Source organism: Petaurus breviceps, unplaced genomic scaffold (assembly GCF_028583685.1).
Source record: "Petaurus breviceps papuanus isolate PSGF00001 unplaced genomic scaffold, PetGlider_PUasm1.0 140, whole genome shotgun sequence".
Lineage (NCBI taxonomy): Eukaryota > Metazoa > Chordata > Mammalia > Diprotodontia > Petauridae > Petaurus > Petaurus breviceps.
Genome location: NW_027185698.1, coordinates 37,947,336 through 37,969,899, shown reverse-complemented (window position 1 = coordinate 37,969,899; position 22,564 = coordinate 37,947,336). Strand labels below are relative to the sequence as shown.

Below are 22,564 nucleotides of genomic sequence, written 5' to 3'. Positions count from 1 at the left end.
AGCTCTAACACCCCATGTTCTAAAGTCCCTTCCAGCTCTAACACCCTATCTTCTAAAGTCCCTCCCAGCTCTAACACCCTATGTTCCAAAGTCCCTCCCAGCTCTTATATTGTGTGTTCTAATATCATTTCCATAACCCTATATCTGTAGTACTATGTTAAGAATATTAACAAAGTGACATACATTTTATGGAGAGGAGGGGACTAGTTACCAGAAGTGAGGTTTTTGTGCCTAGAGGAGACATTGGGGAGCATGATAGCTATCTTTAAGTATTTGAAGGGCTGTCTTGTGGGAGATGAATTCTCTTGTTCTTAACCCTAGAGGGAAGAACTAGGAAAAATAATTTACTAATAATTAGAGTTATCTAAAAATGGAATGAAATGTCTCAAGAGGTAGAGAGTTTTCTCTCCTTGGAGGTCTGAGTTTAGATTAGTACTCTGGGAAAATATTGTGGAGAAGATTCCTATCCAAGAAGAGGTTGGAATTGATGTGTTCTGAAGTCTTTTCTAGTTCAGCCATTCTGTGTCCTAAGGTCCCTTCCAGCTCCAAAATTCTATAGCTCCTACTCAACCCAATAGGACTTACTATTTCTGCCACTTACTCAGCTCATCCTATGTTGCCTTGTATCATTAGTGGTATCTTCACATGCCTAAATGTCAACTCCTTTAGGCTAGATTTATTTTTGTCTTTGTATTCCCCAGAGTCTAGCAAAGTGCCTGGAACCTCGCATGTATTTAACACACGCTCATCGATTATATATTTTGTTTCACCTTCCTGGATTGATTTTTGAGTCCCACTGTATCTCATTCACTATCAACTTCTGGGGGAGATACTAAAGTAAGAGATCCCAGGGGTCAAGTGGGCTAACATACTCCACCCACCTTGGTTCATCCCATCCACTTCATCTCCCCATATCACATGGAGGCAGGGAATGGAAATAAGGAGAGAGGAGCGGTCCGAACAATTCCCAAACTAACTAGTAAGTAATTTGCTGTATAGGCCTAATCATTAACATTGCTCATGAATAAAGCAAAAGTCACCAGATGGCATTAATAGTGAGGATGCTTAAGGAGAAAATGATGAAGTTAACATTTAAGAGACTCTCCAATACACCTGAAAAACAGAATCGCAGATTCACAGAATCTCAGAGTGGGAAAGGACCATAGTGTCCAGATAACTAATCTGTACCAGAAAGGGACCTTAGCATTTAGAATGTCAGAACTCAAAGGGCCTTTCGAACATAGACAATTAGATCTGGAGGAGACATTAGGCAATGGCAACAGAAAGGATTTTAGTTGAAAGGAACCCTTAGAGATCATCAGCTAGCTTGACATTTTTATTTTACAGATTGGGAAACTGAAGCCTAGAGTGTAGGAACGCAACTTTCTTAGAGATAATTACTTAAGTAATTATTATTATTATATATTTATTATATATATTATTTAATTAATATATAATAACTTAAGTTACTTTGCAAATATTAAAGTGCTACATAAATGTTAGCTGTTAGTAGCAGAGGCAGATTCTAAGCTGAGTTTAGTTGACCGCAATGTTAGGGTTCATTCCAATACAACAAAATGACTTGATGCAGACGCTGAATAGGGAAAGGTGGCTTTCCCTTGAAATGCAGTCCCTCCTGGAGGTAATTATTACTAAATTGGTATGTCAGAATTCTCAGCTGGGTTTCTTTCTCGATACTATTTTTATCTTGGTAGCATTTTACATTAATACATTATCTTTCCTGTGAGAAGTACAAAATACTTTATATAACTTTTTCATTAAATAGACCTTAATATTTATAATAAAATTCAGTCTAAGAAACAGAAGACATTTGAAAAAAAAAACCTCAGGTATACTAGACCCTTCCATTTGCAAATAAGGAAACTGAGACTGTCAGAATAAATGATTTATGTAAGGTCTCCTAACTAGTTATTGGGAGAACAGGGATCTGAATGAGTCTCCTGATTCCTGATTCAAGGCTCTTACCACAATGCCATACTCTTTAACCATGTTGGTTCCTTGTTCAAAATCCCTTTCTCTACGGTCCCCAGTTGCTTATGGGATGAAGCCCAAATAGGTCAGCACAGCATTTTAGGCCTTCCACCATCTGCCTATAAGCTACTTCACTGGTGTCAAAGGAACATAGAAACAATGGCCACTAAGCTTTACATAATGATCCCTAAAAGTCACAAGCTGACTTAGAAAACACAAAACACATGACACTTCTCATTGTTGTGCATTCTGCAATGCTGCGAATCCCATGTTTGACACCTCCTCTGTACTGTACATAATTCCCAACTGCCTGACTTACACTTCAGCCCAACAAGAATATTTATTCTACTGAACAAATCTCCTACTTTTCTACTTCTGTGCTTTCTTACATCCCTTCTTTTGCCTGGAGTCTCACCCCCTGCTCACTCTACCCCTTTGTCTCCTATCCCCCTTGCTGAAATCTTGCTCATTGTCCAAAGACCAATTCAATTCCTTCATCCACTCAGCAGTGGTCTCTCCCTCCCCTACAGTCACACTGATTTATTTGCCCCACTCTAATGTCCCTTACTCTGTTTTATTTTGTACTGGAGCCATATAACTATGTCTATAGCTTATCTCTCCCCCTAGATTCTAAGTGCTTTGAAGACTGGGGCATTTTGGCTCTGAAAAGAAATAAAGAAAAAAAATCCTGCCTCTGCTACTGAATCTGGGATGAAAGTCCTGCCTTTGCCTTCTATGTAACCTTGGGCAAGTTGCTTTCTTTTTCTAGGACTTATTTTCTTTCTCCACCAAATAAATGACATCTATTTTCGTGATCTCTAAGGCTTCTTCCAGCTTGAACCTGAGAAAGAACCTTGCACTGGATTTTATGTGTAGTTGGTGTTGGATAAAGACTCAAAGCAGCACCAATACCTTCTCTGTGGGGAGGATGATATATGGCCTGGTTTCCCCCATTCTGACCCTATCAATCAGGGTATCATTTGCTGCACTGCTATGGGAGTATTTAATCTTGGTAAGTTTGATTTACTACCCAAGCGTAGAATAATTACTAACATTCTGTCTCCTGTAATTATTAGACTACTGGGCCCTTTCACCATACAAAGGTCAGGGAAAGCCCTAGGCAAAAATCTTTAGTCTTCAGGAGCTCACACACACACCTCCCCTTCTGTTGCCCTTTCTTCTCTCCCTAGGCACACAGGGTCCTGATACTACCCACTAACAGCCAAGTTCTCTTCCCATACTTGTGGCCCACCCTTGGTCTACACTCCTTGGTGTTGCTCCAGGCCCTGGATCCCTCTTATCCCTTCATTCCTATTCTATTAAATCAGGGCCCTGCTCTCTACTAATCTGCTGATAGCTGAGGATACTTTAATGTGCTGCCTTTCAGAGAATGTATTTGCATTTTAGAGAAGGATGGAATATCACTAGGATTCTATTTCAATTCTCTCATCATGGGGTAGAAGGGATTCCAGGTTCTCAAAGGCTAAAATCCAGCCCTGGAGTATCCTACCAAGCTGGGAAGCTTCTAGGGAAGGTCATCTGTCATGATCTGCTGGGATGTACAGACATCAGTTTTTTAGTCTTGGAAAATTCTCATGGGTTATTGCATGACAGACAGCTTGTGATCTGAATCAACAGTCTGCCTAGATGAAATCACGAGCCCTCTGAGGTATGGAATCTCAGAGTCTGAAGACAGACTAAGGCATGACTATCCTCTTCAAGACTTTGCTTGAAGACATTCATTAATGGGGAACTCACTACTTTCCAAGGTATCGTATTCCACTTTCATATAGATCTCATTATTAGGAAGTTTTCCCCATACCAAGCAGATTTTTTCCCACCCTTTGCATATAAGCTGCCCCCACTGTCAGCATAGTCTTGTCTTTGTCCTTTGAGGCAAAATATTTCAATTGCACCTAGTGGAAACAATGACTTGGCATTGACAGAAGGGATTTCAGGTGAGTTAGTAGACTTACTTTGCTCAAGGCCTTTAATGTCCCTAAAATTATAGGTCTAATGCAGCTTGGGGTGAGGGTCGGGGACTGTACCTCCACTGATGAAATCATAAATTTTGGAAGGAGAACCAATGAATGCTGATTCAATTCCACATTTAAAATTTAGTACAGGCTAGTCCTTGAGTGAGAGATAAAGGTGAATGGGACCAGTACCTTATTCTTCAGCAGCTCAGAGTATAGTGGGTGGAGATATGGTATGATGCATACAAAGATAAAATGTTTATTATGCATCTGGTATGCACATAGTAATAATAGCTAGCATTACCTGGATCTCTAAGGTTTGCAAAATACTTTATACATATCTCATTTGAAATAGCAGCAAGCCTCAATTCTCCTCTCTCACTCTTCCTGCTTCCAGCACAGCCCCCATATCCATCATCCTGGGAAGGGTCTCCTGGGGATATGCAGCCTAGTATCTGCCTGGGTGGGTGAAACTCCCACCACTAAAGTCTTTGGCACAGTTGAATGGTTCAATATTGATGAGGACATGATTTCGTGAGTAAAAATGATGTTATGGAAGATACATTATAATCTGCTTTGCTGCTGCACCCCAAAGACTATGGGACCCATCTGTCTGACTTGCAGACTTATATATGTGTCTCCCCTGTAAGAAAGTGAGCTCTGTGAGAGCCTGGACTGTCTTGATTTTCTGTGTGTATCCTTGACACTTTGAGCAATGCTCTGTACATAGCAAGTAATTAACAAATTTTATTTTTCATTACATCATTAGTTCATTTCATAAGTATATGTTGACTACTCTGATAGAATATAAGTTCCTTGAAGACAGGCACAGTATCATTTTCTTTCTTTGTATCCACAGTCTCTGGCAATAAGAAGTATTTATTAAATGGGTTTTTTATTGTCTAACCTGTTTCAGTGTATTTATGTGCATGAGAGATAAAGAAATGACTATGAGAATTTATAGGAGAGATAAATGGAGTCTAGGATTCTGGAGGTGAGGAAATCACACAAGATTTTCTGGAAGAATAGTAATAGAACTATATCTAAAAGGATGGGTAAGCTTATAAATGGCAGAAATGTGTTTGAAGGCATTATAGGCATCAGGAATCCTATGAGAAAATTTCATTCTTTTCCCTTCAGGTTGGATCACACAGATTCTCCAGTCCAGAGCAAATATTAATATCCCCAGTTAAGTGATGGAGATGTCAAGCTCCAGAGAGAGCATGGTGGACTGACATTATAGGAGAGTTTCCAGGTCTTGTCTCGCCATTTAAGAATCTATAGGTATCTGATTTTGGGAAACATCCCATCTCTTTGAACTCATTAATATCGCACATCTGTCTGTAGCTGCACTTTGTTTACAGGTTCAACCAATGGTCAGACTGATTTGGAGAAACAATTCTCCTGGTACCTTAGCCCCCAACAGAATGAAGGCAGAGCAGAGTAAACCACGGCTCCTTCCCTCCCATCTCTTCCCTTGGGGTCCTGGGAGGAGGTAGGATTGTATGATTAAATATTAATGTGCTGTGTCTAAGTTCTCATTAAAGTGTCTAGAGAAGAAAAGAAGGAAAATATGGTTTAAAAAAAATGACTGCTGATGGTGGGTGTGGAGACACCAGAGACTGGGAAAATCAATAGAACCAGGTAAGCTCTTCACGTGAGCTGGACCATCCACATAACCCTAATTTCAAACTGATCTCTGAATCTTTTCAATTTTTGTTAGACACACAAATAAACTGCTCAGGGTCTTGGGATGAGGTCTGCTGGTTTCATGGTTAAATATTCATGGACTGTGTCCGAGTACTCATTAAGATGCCCTAGTAGAACTTAGCTAGTAGAATAAACACTAGAATCAGTCAACATAACTGGAACAAACCTGCTCTGAATCCCCCTTGGAGGACCATTTTCTAGTCCACATCTGTTCATTCTGTCCACAAACACACCATAACAGAAATGCCGAATGCTTTGCTACAGTCTAGGTAAACTCTATTTACAACATTCCCTGATGTAGTAACACTGTCAAAAAAGGGAATAGGGTTAATCTGGCAATAATTGACTCTTGATAAAACCTTTTGGCACATTGAAATAATTTTCCTTTTCTCGATTCTCACTAACCATCCCTTTAATAATCCATTTAACAACTTTTTTTTAAATCAGCAACTAAAGCCAAGTTCACTGGCCTATAGTATGCAGACTTCATTCAATCATCTCTCCTATGAATGACCCTGAAATCACTCCCCCGAAATTAAGATGATTTTTGCCTTATCAAATTTCTCATAGCATAATGCCTGCACCTTTCTTGGGAAAACTCTGTAAACAGGGAAGTGCTATATAAATGGAGAATATACATCCTCATCATCATCATCCTCATCCTCATCCTCATCATCATCATCCTCATCATCATCATCATCCTCATCATCATCATCATCATCATCATCATCCTCCTCCTCCTCATCATCCTCATCATCATCCTCATCATCCTCATCATCATCATCATCATCATCATCATCCTCCTCATCCTCATCCTCATCATCATCATCATCATCATCATCATCCTCATCACCATCCTCATCCTCATCCTCAATGATCTATTTCATGGGGTCAGTCTGGGGATCAAATGGAATCATGTATATGCAAGCGCTTTTTTTATATATCTACAACTCACTACAAACCATTACATCATAAAACTAAATGCTGCAAGTAGGAAGATGATTTCAGCACAGACTCTCTGATACCATTTAAAACAGGATGCCCACCATTTCCCCTAATCCCGATAGTGACAAAATCATAGACTAATAGGGCTGGGATGGGTTTTTATAGGCCCTCTTTTTGAAGAAATTGAAGTTCAGAAAAGGGAGATGACTACCCATCTAAGGCAAGCAGCCTCTTAGTGATAAAGCTTAGACTAGAACTCAATTTGCCCTACTCCCAAACTAGTAGTGCCCTTTCTGCCATAAAAACCCCCAAGCCCCAGTAGTCAAGTTTTACATTTTGGTTTTGAGGATGAATTCACTAAATGGGTTTTCCCTTTGAATTCAAAATAATGATAATAATTTCTGTCATTTCTATAGTTTTGCATTTTATAAGGTGCTTTACAAATATTATGGTTTTTGAACTTCAAAATGACCCTGCAGGGTTGATAAAGTAAGTATTATTTTGTGCCATAATACCAGGGGAAATATTAGATTTTGAGTCGAAAGATCTGTGTTTGAATCCTGGCTCTGTTACTTAATCCCTTTGTGACCTTGGGTAAGTCAACTACTCTCCTTGCCCTCCATTTACTCTTTAGTAAAATGTGGGGTTGCAGTAGGTAGCCTCTAAAGTCTGTTCAATCTCTAAATTTATGATTGCCAGTCTATAGATAGGGAAACCAAGACCCAGAAAAAGGAATTAACATGCCCTAAATCACAAAACTAGGTAAACATGAGTCAGGATATGAAGTCAGGCCTTCTGCCTTCAGACCTTATATTTCTCTTATTCCATACTGCTTTCACATCAATTGATTCAAAACAATATACAGTAAACTACATTTATCAAGAGCCTACTGTGTGCTAGGCACTGTACTAAACACAAAAGGTAAAAACAAATAGTCTCTGCTCTCAAGATGTTCCCTATCCGATGGAAATTTTATTTGTCCCAGTAAGAGCTGTCAAAGAAAGAAATAGGTTTCCTTCATTGGTAGTGAGCTGCCCACAATCAGACGTACTCAAATTGAGCATGGCTGACTCTCTGTTTCTGATGTTATGAGAGGGCTTCCCGTACTGATAGAAATTGTTCCAGCTGACCTCTGAGCTCCCTTTCAACCAAGAGAGTCTTTCATTGAAATCTTACCATTTTCCTTCACCATGTTGTTTCTGCCCTCAGTGAAAACATCTATTATGTCAATATGGGCCCAGTGGCTGCTGCTCAATTTTAGTTTTATATCCTTTGTGCTCAATTGATTTTTCATGTACATTATAACATTTCTTTTGTGCTCAATTTGCCTACCCATATACCTTAGTTAGATGATACACTTCAACAATTTTCTCCTATTTTTATTATCTTAAGGCAAAGACATAAATCTTTCAGAGATTCTCTCCTCAGTGGGCTGTATAATTGCAGGCAAATTTTTTGCCTAGACAAACCCTATTCTTAGCGAAAAACTTACTTTGACAGACTCATCTGGTTTCACTTCTATAATAACAACAATAAACTGTAATAGTAGCCCTTTTGTAGCATCTCTGTTCTTGGAGGACCTTTCGATTTTTAGCAAATAGGAAATAATTAATTTTCAATGTAAAGAGGCAGATGTTACTAGCCTGTGGCTCTCAATGGGGAAACTGACATAGAGGTTAAACAGCAGTTCTAGAATGCATATGTCAGCCAGAGACGGCCACATGCGGTTTTTAAAATCTTCGTTAAGGCACTAACAGAATTTAGCAATTTTCAAGCAATTGCCTATTGACTACACTCTGTGAAAAGGAGAGCTTCATTCACTTGACTGGCACGAATGCCCCATTTTCCATGAAGCCCCCTGCTCTGACCCCTCTGGTTGTAAATGAGCATTTGTTGTTGTTGTAAAGTTGTGTCCAGCACTTCATGACCCTATTTGGGGTTTTCTTGGCAGAGATACCAGAGTGGTTCACCATTTCCCTTTCTAGCTCATTTTACAGATGAGGGTCTGAGGCAAACAGGATTCACACAGCTAGGAAGTGTCTGAGGCCAGATTTGAACTCAGGTCTTCCAGACTTCAGGCCTGGCACTCTATCCACTGAGTTAACCGGCTGCCTGTAAATAAGCATACCCTTCTCCTAAATTCCTTTAGCACTAAATTCCTATGGTTCTTGATGGAGAAATTGACTCAAAAGTTAAACACCAGAACTACTATATTCCTTTAGTGTCTATCTCTCATTTGACACAGAGTCCTAGCCTTTTAGAGTTTGATGTGAAATTACAGCCCATATTTTTCAAAAGGGGAAACTGAGGCATATAGCAGGGAAGTGACTTGGTTACACTAGGGTCATAGATCCAAGACTAGAAAGGATCTCAGAGCATGAATACTTTCTTCTCATCATTTTGCAGAAGTATAAAGTGAAGCAGAAAGAGGAAATGATTTGTCAAAGTCATCTAGCCAGTCAGTGACAGAGCTGGTAATTGGGAAGGGAATAAGTACTATCTTAGTCACTTCTATGAGACCTGTCTGCTTTCCATATGCTTTTCATTACAGTGTGAAGACTTTTCCCACTTATTGCATAGTACCCGGTATTGTTACTTATGAGTGTCATCAAGTTAGAGAAGATAGAAAGCTAGCCTAAGAATTCTGGGTTCAAGTTCTGACTCTGACACAGTCAGAAGGAGAGGTGTCCATGGGAATGAGTAGATGACAGATTGATAACTCAAGGGATAAGTCTCTATCACATCTCATATAACATTCATCTTTGTGGGCTGTATCTTCCATATTTGAAGAGTAAGGAGCTTGGACCAGAGGGCATCTTTATGAACTCATTATTCCAAGTACTTTAGATAGCTGCAAAAACACTTGTGGTGTCAGGGAAAGCTCCTTGGATTGGGTGGTGATTCAATCAATGTTTAAAGCATGGGTGGGAATTCAATAGGTCTCCAGTACATTGGATAGATTTTTGGAAAATCCTGGACAAGAATGGCTCAGGATGAGAAAGTGCAGAGGGATGAAAATTGGAAGTGGAGGTGGGGATCCACACAGAGGGAATCCCAGGTCACCCATGGTAACACAGTGGACAGAACAAACAAATAATGGCCCGGGGCACTTACGGGCTTGCAGTTGGTGGGTTTGCCATTCATATCAGTGGCAGGGGGAGTCAGATAATCCCAGTCTCGGCCTTTGTTGTAAGTTATCAGTGTTGTGACCTTTCCATCAATCTTTTGGTTGGCCAGGAAGACTCCTTTTACACCTCTGACCTGTGACAGAAACAAGACAAGAATGAAGAACGTGCTCTTCGAATCGCCCATTCAAATGCTTGGGCTGTTTCCAATGTTGCTGCCCTTTTGCCCACAGTGATTTATGGCTGAAATTGCTCTTCCTCATTCTCCTTCAAGTCCCCAAGGGTCAGGGAAAGGCAATAAAAAAACTCAATTAGATGCTGGACTTCTCTTCCACGGTATAAATGCAAGTATGTACTCAAGCACAGCTAGAAAAATGCACCTACACCAGCAGTCCATCCATTCATTCGTTAACATATTCATGCATTCATTCCTCCATCTGCTCAATAAACATTTGCCATATACCTTGGGATGGGGGAAGAGGGAAGAAGCATTCAAATGCTGCCTACTATGTGCCAGTCATTGTGCTAAACACTTTACAAATGTGATCTAATTTGATCCTCACGATTATTCTGGAAACATTTTAACCTTCCTGCTTTCCCCATCTTGTACCTTTGCTAGAGTTCCTTAATCAATAGAGAATCCCCTCTCAGATAGGCCACCCTTTCTAGCTAAATGACACTTACCAGGCAGAGACATCAGAGATGAGAAGCCAATCAGATGTGAGGACATGGGATTGGGCCTCCCTTCCTATAAAATGGTTGACCCTCTTCTACACAGGGATAGGACTCTTTTGTGGGATGGAACTCCTATATCTGACAGGAAACTGTCAGAGCTGAGATTCAGAACCAGTTAAGATCAAAATACAGGGATAGCTGCATTCCTGACAATGCCAGTCCTTTTATTCAGGCTCCAAATGTACCTAATGCAGTCCATTTCTGACATCTTTTGTTGCTGTTGGTGGGGTCTGTTGGGCTAATTTCCACCTATTGGCACTGATGGGCTGTGGCTACCTGTATTCATCCTTTATAACCCAACTCAAAACACACCTTCTGGAGAAGGCCATCCCAATTATTCAAGATAGCATGCCTTTCCCTCTTGAACCTCACATAGCAGTTTCTCCTTCATGCCTTTGAAGCGCTCATCATGTGTACCACTCCTTACAGTGCCAACCCTGATGCCTACCTATGGGCTGCTAGTTCTCATTGTCTGATCAGACTTTGGTTCAGGGACCATGTAGATCTTTTCTTTCTTTCCTCCTAGCTTCAAATATAGTGAGTCACATACAGCAGCAATGATGATGATGAAGATGATAGGTAGCATTTATATGGTGCTTACTATGAGCCAAGCACTGGGCAAAATGGTTTTACAGATATTATCTCATTTGATCCTGGAAAGGTACGTGCTTTTATGATCCCCAGTTTACAACTGAAGAAACTAAAGACACACAGAGGTTAAATGATTTGCCCAAGGTCACCGAGCTAGTAAGTGTCTGAGGCTGGATTTGAACTCATGGCTTCCTGTCTCCTAGCCCAGCATTCTATCCAATGCAGTACCTAGCTAGTGTTCTCATGGTAGGTGCTTCAAATTTTTTTTTCTTCTATAAAAGATCCTCACCTGGTTCCTTCTTCACTCTCTCCTCCCACGTTAGCTCTGATAGAATATCCATGGCTAGTTTGCCCAAGAATATTCCAGCACTGTTTTCATTGTATGCTCATTTTAAAGTATCATGGTTATAATGGGCCTGGGTAGAGGTGGGGAGGGGGTCCCTCAGCTTCATGACAACTTTCATTGCCCAAGGCATATAGTGGAAACTTCTCAGACAGTCTCCTAAAGGTCTAGGAATCCAGACTGTCTGACTCTAAAGCAAGAGCTTTAGATACATCCCCTCAAAACAGGAATGACTGACAGTGGATATCAGAAAAAGAAAAGCGCCATTAAAATGACTTTGTTCCACTTGTCATCCCTGACAAATGATGAACCCGTAGTGTCCGATGGGAGCTGGGCCACCGCTCCTTCTGCTTTAGCAAAGCATTTGATTTCTGGAGGAACCCTCTGGAGAGGTGCCATCTTTACAAGCTATTGAACCTTGAATTAGAAACCTGCTGCTGTTGCCTTCAAAAGAGACATCACAGTATTAGGAAGCAGAAGGGAACTGTCATGGTGGAAGTGACTCCAAACCTAGTTAAGGGCAGTTGACACATGGGAATATCAGCTCGTTGTGTTTCTTCTTGATACCTTTTAAAGTGTCAGTATTCTCTGCAGGGAGATCTCTCTGTACTTAGCATGATAGAACCAGGATCTCATCAGGACTAAGTGAATGCCTTCAGCAAATAATAATCATTTGGAGAATAATATCCCAAGTAAATATTAAGCCAATATGCCTTACTGGCCATTGCCCCATGGTGGCAATTTTTTGGTCATCTTTTTTTTTTTTTTAAAAGCAATCAGGGTTAAGCAACTTGCTCAAGGTTACACAGCCAGTTATTTCTAGGTGTGGTGCTGAGTATCTGAGCCCGGATTTGATCCAGGTCATCCCGACACTGGAGCCAGTGCTCTTACTCGCTGAGCCACCTGGCCGCCCCTAAGCAATTGGGGTTAAGTAACTTGCTCAAGGTTACACAGCCAGGTGTTTCTGGGTGGGTGCTAAGTGTCTGAGCCCGGGATTCAATCTCCAGGTTGTTCTGACACTGGAGCCGGTGCTCTTACTCGCTGTGCTACCTGGCCGCCCCTTGGTCATCTTTCTTGGGATCTTAGGGGTTTATAATACTTATAGATAGTTTTTGTCTTTCAAATTTGCATAAGATTTTATGGTTACAAAGGACTTCTCTCCCCCAAAACCCCAATGGATAGGTATGGTGTGAAAAAGTGTCACAGCTGTGCTAAGGTGGAGTGATTCAGGTGGCCATATTAGTCCTATGCCAAGGCTAGGGTCTGAGGAGCACCATGGTGCTGGGCAGAGTTCGTGATGACTGAGTGCTCTCCTTGCTTTCATGGTAAGGGCATGAATAGAAAAGACATTTCTATATATAGAAATATTAGCAGCGGTGTTACAAGATGATGGCCTAAGGATCTAGTTGATGATCAAGTGGTCATCCTTCATGGAAGAGCTACCCAGTGCCTTTTTAGCATTTCATGGAAATATCAGTGAAATGAAGACTGAGATGGATATAAGCCTTATCCATTGACACATTTCATTTTGTTTTGATCAGGTTTTGCCTGTTTTTTTTTATTCATAAGTCATCATCTGTAATATATTAGAGCCTATCTATATCCACTATACATTTTAATTGTTCTTTTGGGTCCCGGCCATTTAGATTCTTTTGAGATTTTGTGCTCCCTGACTAGAGCAGCTGAGTCACACAATGGATATAATTCTGGGCTTGGAGTTAGGAAGGCCTGCATTCAAATCCAGTTTCAGATACTTCCTAGATATGTGGCTCTGGGCAAGTCATTGACCTCCATTTGTTCGTTTCTTCATCTGGAAAATGGGAATGATTATCTCCCAGGGTTGTTGTGAGGATTAAATAATAATTGTAAAGCACTTAGCATATTGAGTGGCACATAGTAAGCACTATATAAATTAGGTATCATCCTCATCATCATTAATTGACATAAGAATCATAAGGAAAATGCCAAAGATATAGATCTTTGCAGATTGGAATCATTGGAAATACTTCACAATTCTCCAAATGAAATCCAGTCCTATAACCTCTTCCTGTTCACCTCTGGACCCAGCTCACTTATATTTCTAATACCTATCCATGAAATAGTGAATGATCTATCAATCTGACTATATATTATAATCTGAACCATTTGGATTTTTCATCCATTTGGTTTTTCTTGTGTGGATTAATAAAATGACTTTTTTTAAAAGTAGCTATACCTACTACTGAAAATCCTATAGTATTAGAGACCATAGAAAGATCATACTCAGGAATTCCCAACGGTACCTTGGGATTATAGATAGGGATGGAATAAGTTAGAAAAAAAGAGCAAGTTTTAAATCTTAATTGTTTAGTGTTGAAGAAATGGGTGAATAGACAAAGAACAATGGTTCAATGTGTCGCAAATGGATGCACATTTTAGCCAATATTTCCCTTCAGACTTTCCCCATCTCCCACTATATAGAAAGCTGTCTGAACTATTTTTTGTTTTCAATAATCTTGGAATCTATGGAATTGTGGATACCTTGACTGTGTCCAAGAGATGGCTTTGAATAATTGGTGGGCTGGAGTGTATGTGGGGCAGTGTGGTGGTGGTGGTGCTGGTGTGTGTGTGTGTGTGTGTGTGTGTGTGTGTGTGTGTGTGTGTTTGGTAGGTGATTGGGGGATGTGTCTAGTTGATAGAGGCAGCACTTCTGCCTGACATACAGCAGTCAAATTTTGTAAGCCAAGAATAGCATGATGAATTAGACTGGGATATTTTGGGAAAACCTATTGATCAGTATTGCACAGAAATCTGAATTGGACAGTCAGTGGCAAAAAAAAAAAAAAAGAGAGCAATGTAACATTAGAGTCATTGTGGTAGGAGATTCTAGTCATGGTGATGGTTTTTTTTTAATTTTTTGTTCTCCTCAAGTATAATTCTTATCTTGGGAATCTTAGACCAAGATAAAACTTTCATGAGCAAGAACAAATATATTTTTGCTCTAATGATTCACTTATCTCCAGACCATGAGGATCCTAGCTATAAAAACCAGGACTTTCCAGCAATTTCTGTAAATGGATCTAGAGGCAAAACTAGGGGTAGGTCAGGCAAGCAGTTGTTTAAGGTACATCACATAGAGAAGATACAAGAACAGCAGAAATTTTAGTACATTTTAAAAAATATTTTGAAAGCCAGGTTATTCTGCTTTCTCACATGTGTAGATAGATTTTGGAATGTCATGCTGTAGAAACACTGAAGCAAGCAAAATTAGTAGTCTAGTGTTCAATGAACAGAAACTACTAGGCTAAGATTGCTCCCCATTCAACAGGAATTTCTGTTTAAACTGGAAAGCAATTTGGTACAAATCACATACCACAATAAGCTCTAAATAGATATATAGGAGATGTAAATAGAAAAGACCACACTACAACAAATTTAGTGGCAAATAGAAGGAAATACCTTTTGCAGCTATGGCTAGGGGGAAAATTCTTAACCAAGAAAAGTATAAGGGTAATTAGGAAAGATGAAAAAAAATTAATCATACAAAATTTTAAGAAGTTTCTGTAGAAACAAAATCAGTACAGTTAGAGCAAGGAAAGAAGCTAGTATTTGGGATAAATTTCAAAGAAAATATCTTTGATAAAGCTTTGATACATCCAAGGATTTGATATGTAGAGAAGTAATGATAATTTATATAAGAACAAAAATCATTGGCCAAACAATGACGTGAACAAACAATAGGGACAGAGAGTTTTCAAAAGCAGAAATGCAAAGTATGAACAAATATTTGAGAGAAAGCCTTAGATCATTAATAATAGGTATACATTTAAAAAAAATCCAGACCTCTCAAGTGTTATCTTGTACCCTTCAAATGAACAAAGATGACAAATGGTGAGAAAAGGCAAATGTTGGAGAGGCTGTGTGTGGATGGATGAACGTATGAATGCACAACATGATAGAACTGTGAATTAGTTCAGCCACTCTTGAAAATAATCTGACATTTTGCTAAAAAAAAATAAAAACAACACCAAACTATGCATCCCATTTAATTCAGCAGTCAAGTGGTATTGGAGAAATGGGTGAGTAGACAAAGAACACTGGTACAATGTGACATAAACTGATGCATATTTTGAGTCAATCTTTCCCTTCAGACTTTTCCCATCTCCCACTGGATAGAAAACTTTCCAAGCTACCTTTGTTTGCAATAACACTATCCCACGGAAGTCAAAGACAGAAGGATAGTGCCTACAATCAAAATAAGACATTTAGAGTAGTGCTTTTATGGTAGCAAATACTAGAAATAAAGTAGATGCCTACTGATTGGAGTATGTCTGCACAAATTGAGATGTATGAATGTATAATGAGTTATTACTGAGCCTGAAGAAATGCTGAAAATGAAGGATTCAGGGAAACTTGGATAGAATTCCATGGCCTGAAATAGAAGTGAAAAGAACTAGGAGGGTAATTTGTACAACGACCACAATGATATTAAGGAAAATGGCAGAACAATCAAGTAACTTATTTGTGATTTGAGCAAATTATTGATAAAGCAAGCAATCTCCTCTCAGTGGATGGTAAGGATCATAGGACTGTGGATTTAGAAGTGGAAGGAAGCTAGAGGCCATGCTGTCCAACTCCCTCATTTCACAGATAAGGAAACAGAGGCTGAGGGAGACGGAGTGAATTCTCCAAGGTCACATGAAGATTGAGAACCCACATCCTCTAATTCTAAATTCAGTGCTCCTTCCAATGAGGTGTCACACATGACCAGCGGGATGATTTGTTTTGCTTAGTTTTAATTATTTGTTGTAAGAGATCATTCTCCTTTGGGAAGACCATTGAGGAGTTGTTGTTCAGTCATGTTTTTCAGTAGTGTCCCACTCTTCATGACCCCATTTGGGGTTTTCTTGGCAAAGATACTGGAGGGCTTTGCCATTTCCTTCTCCAGCTCATTTTACAGATGATGAAACAGAGGCAAGCAGGGTTAAGTGATTTTCCCAGGGTCACATAGCTAGTAAATGTCTCAGGCCAGATTTGAACTCATGAAGATAAGCCTTCATGATTCCAGGCCTGGCACTATATCCACTGTGTCACCAGCTGCCCTTGGGTAGCTACAGCAATGTACAAAAAAGAACATCAACAAAATTTTTTTTTAAAGAAATGTCACGTGTGACTTAAAATCCTTGGCAGAATGGGAACAGACAAGGGCATCATTTTCAAATAACGGGGGTACAATTTTTAAACCTCGCCTAAGGACCATAAATATGTCATACCAGTTCTGAATGTCCTGAACATAAACAAATTGTTACATTCATTAGTTTCTGAGGTAAAGCAGTTATGGCTGAAATATTTGAGAGATTGAACATAAATGTGTGAATGTGTTCTCCAGAGAGTAAATGAGGTGGTGCCAAGTGCTGCTTGAGCTACCTTTATTACCAAGAAAATGTCACATAACCAGAAGAGTTATAGCTGAAAGGGCTTTGAGATCTTGTCCCCTTATTCGCATGACACAAATGAGGCCCAGGGAGAATGACTTGCCTGATGTGTAGCAAGTAACAGAGATTGTATTTGAACTCAGGTCTTTTGGCTTAGCTAACAAAATGATTTGCTCCCCTGGATTGTGCACAGCTCACTGCCTCAAGGGACTAAAATCATACCAGGTCAATGTTGTGCAGAGGTAGCCTAAGGCTTTTCTGCTGTTTGGAGTCTTTGGTAGACTTCAATATAAGGAATAATCTAGGGCGCCTCAGGTTTGTAGATTTTGGCATTTAAAAATATATTGGTTACTGTATTTCAGTAAAAATGGCTTCCTTTGTAATGAATATTTCATTTTATACATTTGAAAATATCACTTGGAATAGCAATGAAAATACATCAAAACAAAATGAATTTAATTCAAGACCCAATTAGAACCTTATAGACTTTTGGCCAGGTTAGTAGGAACCTTCTCTCTCTTGTTTCCCTAGCTCCCTGTCTCTCCTTTTTAGTTTATCCTTCACAGAAGGGTCAAAATAACCTTCTAAGTGAACAGATTTGACCACATCATTCCCTTTCTGAAAATCATTTAGTGATTCTCTTTTGCTTTTCAGATAAAATACAAATTACTTACCATGGCATTCAAGGCCTTTCATAATCTGACTCTAACCTACCTTTCCATTTTCCCCTCTGTACTTTCTACATTGCAGTCAAATTGGAGTATTAGTTATTTTCCAATCTTGTCCCACTCTTCTGTCTCTGTGCATTCATTTGACCATCACCTATTTTGTAGAATGCCCTTCTTCCCTATATCTGACTATTTATCTTCCTTCTTTTTTTCCTTTTAAGAGTCATTTCAGGTGCCACTTTCTTCTGAAGCCATCTTTGCCTCTCTCAGCAGAAAATTATACCTCCTCTCCAAATTTTCCAAGAGTACTTTTTCTAGACTTCTCTTTTGCTTCCATGCCTCTCCCTTGCATAACACTGATTTTTATGCTTGCTGAATACTCTTACTAAATTGGAAGTTCCTTGAGGGTAAACACTATGTCATTTTTTCATACTTGCTATTTAATGCAGTAAGCACAGGGTCATGGAGTATCCATCTAGCCCTTGAAGGGACTTATAACCCATTTTATATTTGACAAAACAGGTCCAGAGAGGTCGTGATTAGCCCAAGATCACACAGGTTCCAGACAGAAAACAAAGACGTTGACAAGTGTATGGTAGTATACCTCCAGGATATCAATCAGGACATTTTCTTCCGGTTGCTTCGTGCTTCTTACGTTCTCAAGCACAATTGAATAGTATATACCCTGTGGGTCTGACTGGTAAAGGTTGTACGTGTCTGTTTGGTACCATTCTTGGACAGCTACAAATACCTCATTTTCATCAGTGCTGATAATCTGCAAGTCCTGCCAGAAAAGAAATGGAAACTGAGTTGATATATTTCAGATGCATACTTGTATTTATTTATCTAGTATTTTTAAACCACCTACTTCCAAAAAGCTTGCAAGCAGCCTGTAAAATCTAACACAATATAAAACAGGACAATATAAACGGAACAAATTTAATTAAAAGGAGCAGGGAAGTTGATGTTACCAGGCACCTGGGATGAGTTAGCTACTACAGCTGAGCATGGAATTTAGCCCAGAGCTTTCTGGCAGTTGAGGCAAAAAAGGAAACACATTGAATTAGGTAGTTCTCATTTGTCTGATTAAAGGAAGGAAACACATTCATCTGGAGAGACAATCGTGTTTGCGTTATTCAACACTAAGAAAATATTTTATGGGTGCCTAGGATGTGCAGTCCAATGGGTTACATCCTTGGGATAGATGCAAGGTTTAATAAGACATAGTTCCTACCCTCAAATTTCTTAGCATCTTGAACTATGGGGGAAATGAAACAAAGATAGCATCAGAGTCTGAAAGACGTACATTCAAGTTTTACCTTTGAAGACTACTGTATGACCTGGGACGAGCCACTTAACCTGTGCCTAGGCAACTCCATCTATAAGTCACAGTGCAAATTCTAACCTGCATTGTTAGTGAAACATCCTTCCCTGGGAATATCTCATGCCAATGAAATGAAAAGTTCAGATTAAAAAAGTCATATGCATAGATAAGTAAGATGCCAACTAGAATTTGGTATGTACACAGAGCTGAGAGGTCAGAGGTGGTAAAGAGCCTTCTAGCTTTGGGGACTCAATGCATTCAGAACCAGAATACAGTGTTATTACTGAAAGATATACTGACTCATTCAGCTGTTGTTTTCAGTCCTGCTTGTAGATGGATGTTGGGGAAAGCTCTAGTGGGGAAGGTGTCATCCAGGCCCCAGCTTTTGTATTAGTTGATATTCATCAGGTACCCTTGCCTGTGATGTTTGTACTGGTTAAACATCACATATAGACAATTTGGGAGGAACTGAGATGAATTAGCCCATCCCCTTTTGCTGACTTGGGCCTATCTTAATTGTCTTTATTTCATTATGAAAGTAATCAGTAAAAACTGGCTTCATCTTGAATCCCTTGCTGATCTCCAGTGATCAGTCCAACAATGTGTTGCTGTCTTGATATATTGTAATAAACTCTTTGTCCTGATTTTTGCTTCACTAATCAGGTTGAAAGCCTGAACAACAAATTTTCCTTTTAACATTATCCCCTGTGATATATGAAGAAATAGGCCCAGAAAGATTGTGACATAACAAAAATCACAGAGGCAGTAATAAACAGAATTGGGATTCAAACCCAGGAAAATCATGTGTCCTAACTCCCAATACAATATTCTTCCCACTACAACACCTTTTATATTTTGATATCCTTATGGTATTATGGCATCGTGTGGGCAGGACCTTAGAGTGTGAACAGGCAGAGAGGGGGAAGAGCCCTCCAGGTAAAGGGAACAGCCTAGGAACTGGATTCAAAGAGGAGTTTATGGCAGACATGCTTATAATAGAGGCCCAAGGCAATGCAGTTAGGTGGCAAAAGACAAAGTGTAGGCTTGGAGTCAGGAAGACTATTCTTCCCAAGTTCATATCCAGCCTCAGATATTTAATAGCTTAGTAAATAACTTAGCACTGTTTGCCTCAGTGTCTTCATCAGTAAAATGAGTGGGAGTAGGTAATGGCAAATCACTCCAGTATCTTTGCCAAGAAAATCCCAAATGGGGTTAGAAAAAGTCAGATACCACTGAGCAATGACAAAAGCAGAGAAGACAATGCCAATTGTCTTCACAAAAGATGCAGAGACAGTTTTGTAAATGCAAGTTTCTGTTGCTGACCATTTATAAAAGCTGAGAATGGTAAGATCAGGTCCTAAATCCCTGAAGGCACTCCTATGGGAGGCTGGAATGACAAAAGTCATGCTCAGTGATATCTAGTGGCCTAATTTAGGGCAAGTAATCAATGGAGAGAACCCAGAGGAACACAAGAAAACCGTTCCATCAGGCTGCCTCTCTCAGATTACAGATTTTGAGGTAGGTCCTCTGACCCCTCAATTTGGGGGTACACAAAGTTGTAATACAAAGTAACCCCTGATAAGTCTATCAGGAGGTCTAAGCCAAGTGTCCTTTAATGCCAACATGTAACAAGGTCATTATAAAGAAGATGAAACTTAGGAGGAGAGATCAGGCAAGTGTTGGCGGAAGAAACAGTATATGAGCTCTATGATACTAGTGAACAGTGATCAAAGTGCCAAGATTCTGTATTATTTATGAAAAAGGGAATCATCTGATCCAAACAACCAAAACAAAAACCAGGTGCAAGGCAGAATTTAAAATCTGCTATGAAAGGTTAAGAACTGACAAGCTGTTACCTCACTGAAGGACCAGCCGTCTGCAGCAGGAGCAGGAGGCCTATATTGTTAGGTTACAGAGCTCCTTTATCTAGTTTGAATCGATAACCAGATGCCAACTGATCACCAACCAAGTTCAAGACATATAGGCGTTAGTCATTTAGGGCAATAAAAATATCTATAAGACACTGTCATGAATATATATATGTACACACACACACACACACACACACACGGAAACATAATCTAGAAGACAAAAGTGTCAAATGAATGATAGAGATCCTAACTATCAAACTGGTGGCTGCTTACTGGTCAGCAGCATTAGAACTTTACATTGTGGACCAGACCGGATTAAAATGTAGCCTGGAAATGTTTAACAAAATGAATAAAAATACAATACAATCTAATGTCAATTTGTGATTTTTTTTCTAAGTTAATACACTGCATTTAGTTTAGCATCTCTCTTTATATAATACATGTACGTTTAATATATGTATTTTATGTATAGTGGTTATGTATTATATATATGGATATGACTGTATAATAGCTCTTTCCATATTATCTCTAAGATTAAAGGCAAATTATTTGTTGGACATTTAAAGCCTTTGTGAATAGGTCTAACAATTTGTATTTGATTCTAGAGATAATATTGAGGTAGCCATTATAACGTGCTTTCTCTCTGTCTCTTTGTCTCTTTGTCTCCCTCTGTATATACATATATACACATAAGAGAGCAAAGTTGGGCTTGAACTTAGATTTAGGTTGTCAAATTCTTATCTCTAAGCCTAATGCAAATGTTGAGAGGAAAGAGAGATCACTTGTGAGGTGGGCTGGTGTAGTCAGAGAAGGCTTAGAAGAAGACAGGAGTTAGAACTTCCACCCCTTGGTCTCAATTCTGCCCTTTTGTATTAACCAGAGTAAGAAGAATCCCTTTCCCTCATGAAATCAGTGATTTGATTCAGCAGTGGATTTATATGCTAGGTGACACAAATGATACAACAGCTGCCATCTTGGAATTTAGATTCTTCTGGAGATGATATATGTACAATATACATATCATATATGTACATAAGTATATGGTGGGGAAACATTAGTGACAAGGGGAAATAGAAAAGACCTTACACAGGAGATGGCATTTGAGGGTTTTGAAGGAAGGTAGGGATTTGAGGAGGCAGCAGAGCAGAGCAGACAAAGCATTCTAGTCCCCATAGAGGACAATCCATGCAGAGATTTAAAAAAAAAAAGGTGGGGAGAGATGGAATTCCATAAGAGAAGAATAGTAAGAAAGCTAATTTAGCCAGATTCCCAGAGGACAGACACATAAGGGAACAAGGCTGGAAGGGTAGGTTGGGGCTGGGTTATAAAAGGCTTTAAATATCCAACAAATAACTTGTATTTGATCATAGAGGTACTAAGGAGGGAGCTACCATATCTGATTACACAGGCAAGTGCATGGTCAGATCTTTCTTTAGAATAATCGTTTTGGTAGTTGTGTGGAGGATGAACTGGGCAAGGGAGAGTGTTAAGGCAGGGAGGCTGAACTAGAGGTTATCCAAAAGTCCAGGTTACAGCTGAATAAGATAGCCATCTGAGTGAGTGGAGAGAAGGGGATGTATGAGAAACTTGCAGAGGCAGAACTGACAAGCCTTGGCAAAGGCTTTCAGCTTTCAGTTATGCATGACTCGATACCTAGAAAACAGCTACTGAGAGGACATAGGTGACCCTGGTGATCACAGCCATCTCAGAATTGGAAAGCCTGGGGATGACTTTCCACTTTGTTGTTCATGAGTTGTGTGGCCTTGGACAAGACATTTAGCTTTTCTACATCTTATTTTTATCATGCAAAAAATGTGGGTGTTGTCTTTTAAGGGCTGTAGTGAAGAAAATTCTCTCTCTCTCTCTCTCT

At 39.5% G+C, this 22,564-nt stretch overlaps 1 protein-coding gene across 3 annotated transcripts in view; it reads right to left on the bottom strand.

Moving 5' to 3' along the window:
* SORCS2 (sortilin related VPS10 domain containing receptor 2) overlaps nucleotides 1–22,564 on the bottom strand; it is a 1,276,597-nt gene that overhangs the window by 153,861 nt on the left and 1,100,172 nt on the right. For all 3 annotated transcript variants that reach the window (XM_069070295.1, XM_069070289.1, XM_069070305.1), the window contains exons 9-10: nucleotides 18,104–18,283; nucleotides 9,738–9,884 (exon numbers count right to left, since the gene is read on the bottom strand). In XM_069070295.1, coding sequence (XP_068926396.1) covers nucleotides 9,738–9,884; nucleotides 18,104–18,283 — 327 coding nt within the window. The remainder of the gene's footprint in view (nucleotides 1–9,737; nucleotides 9,885–18,103; nucleotides 18,284–22,564) is intronic.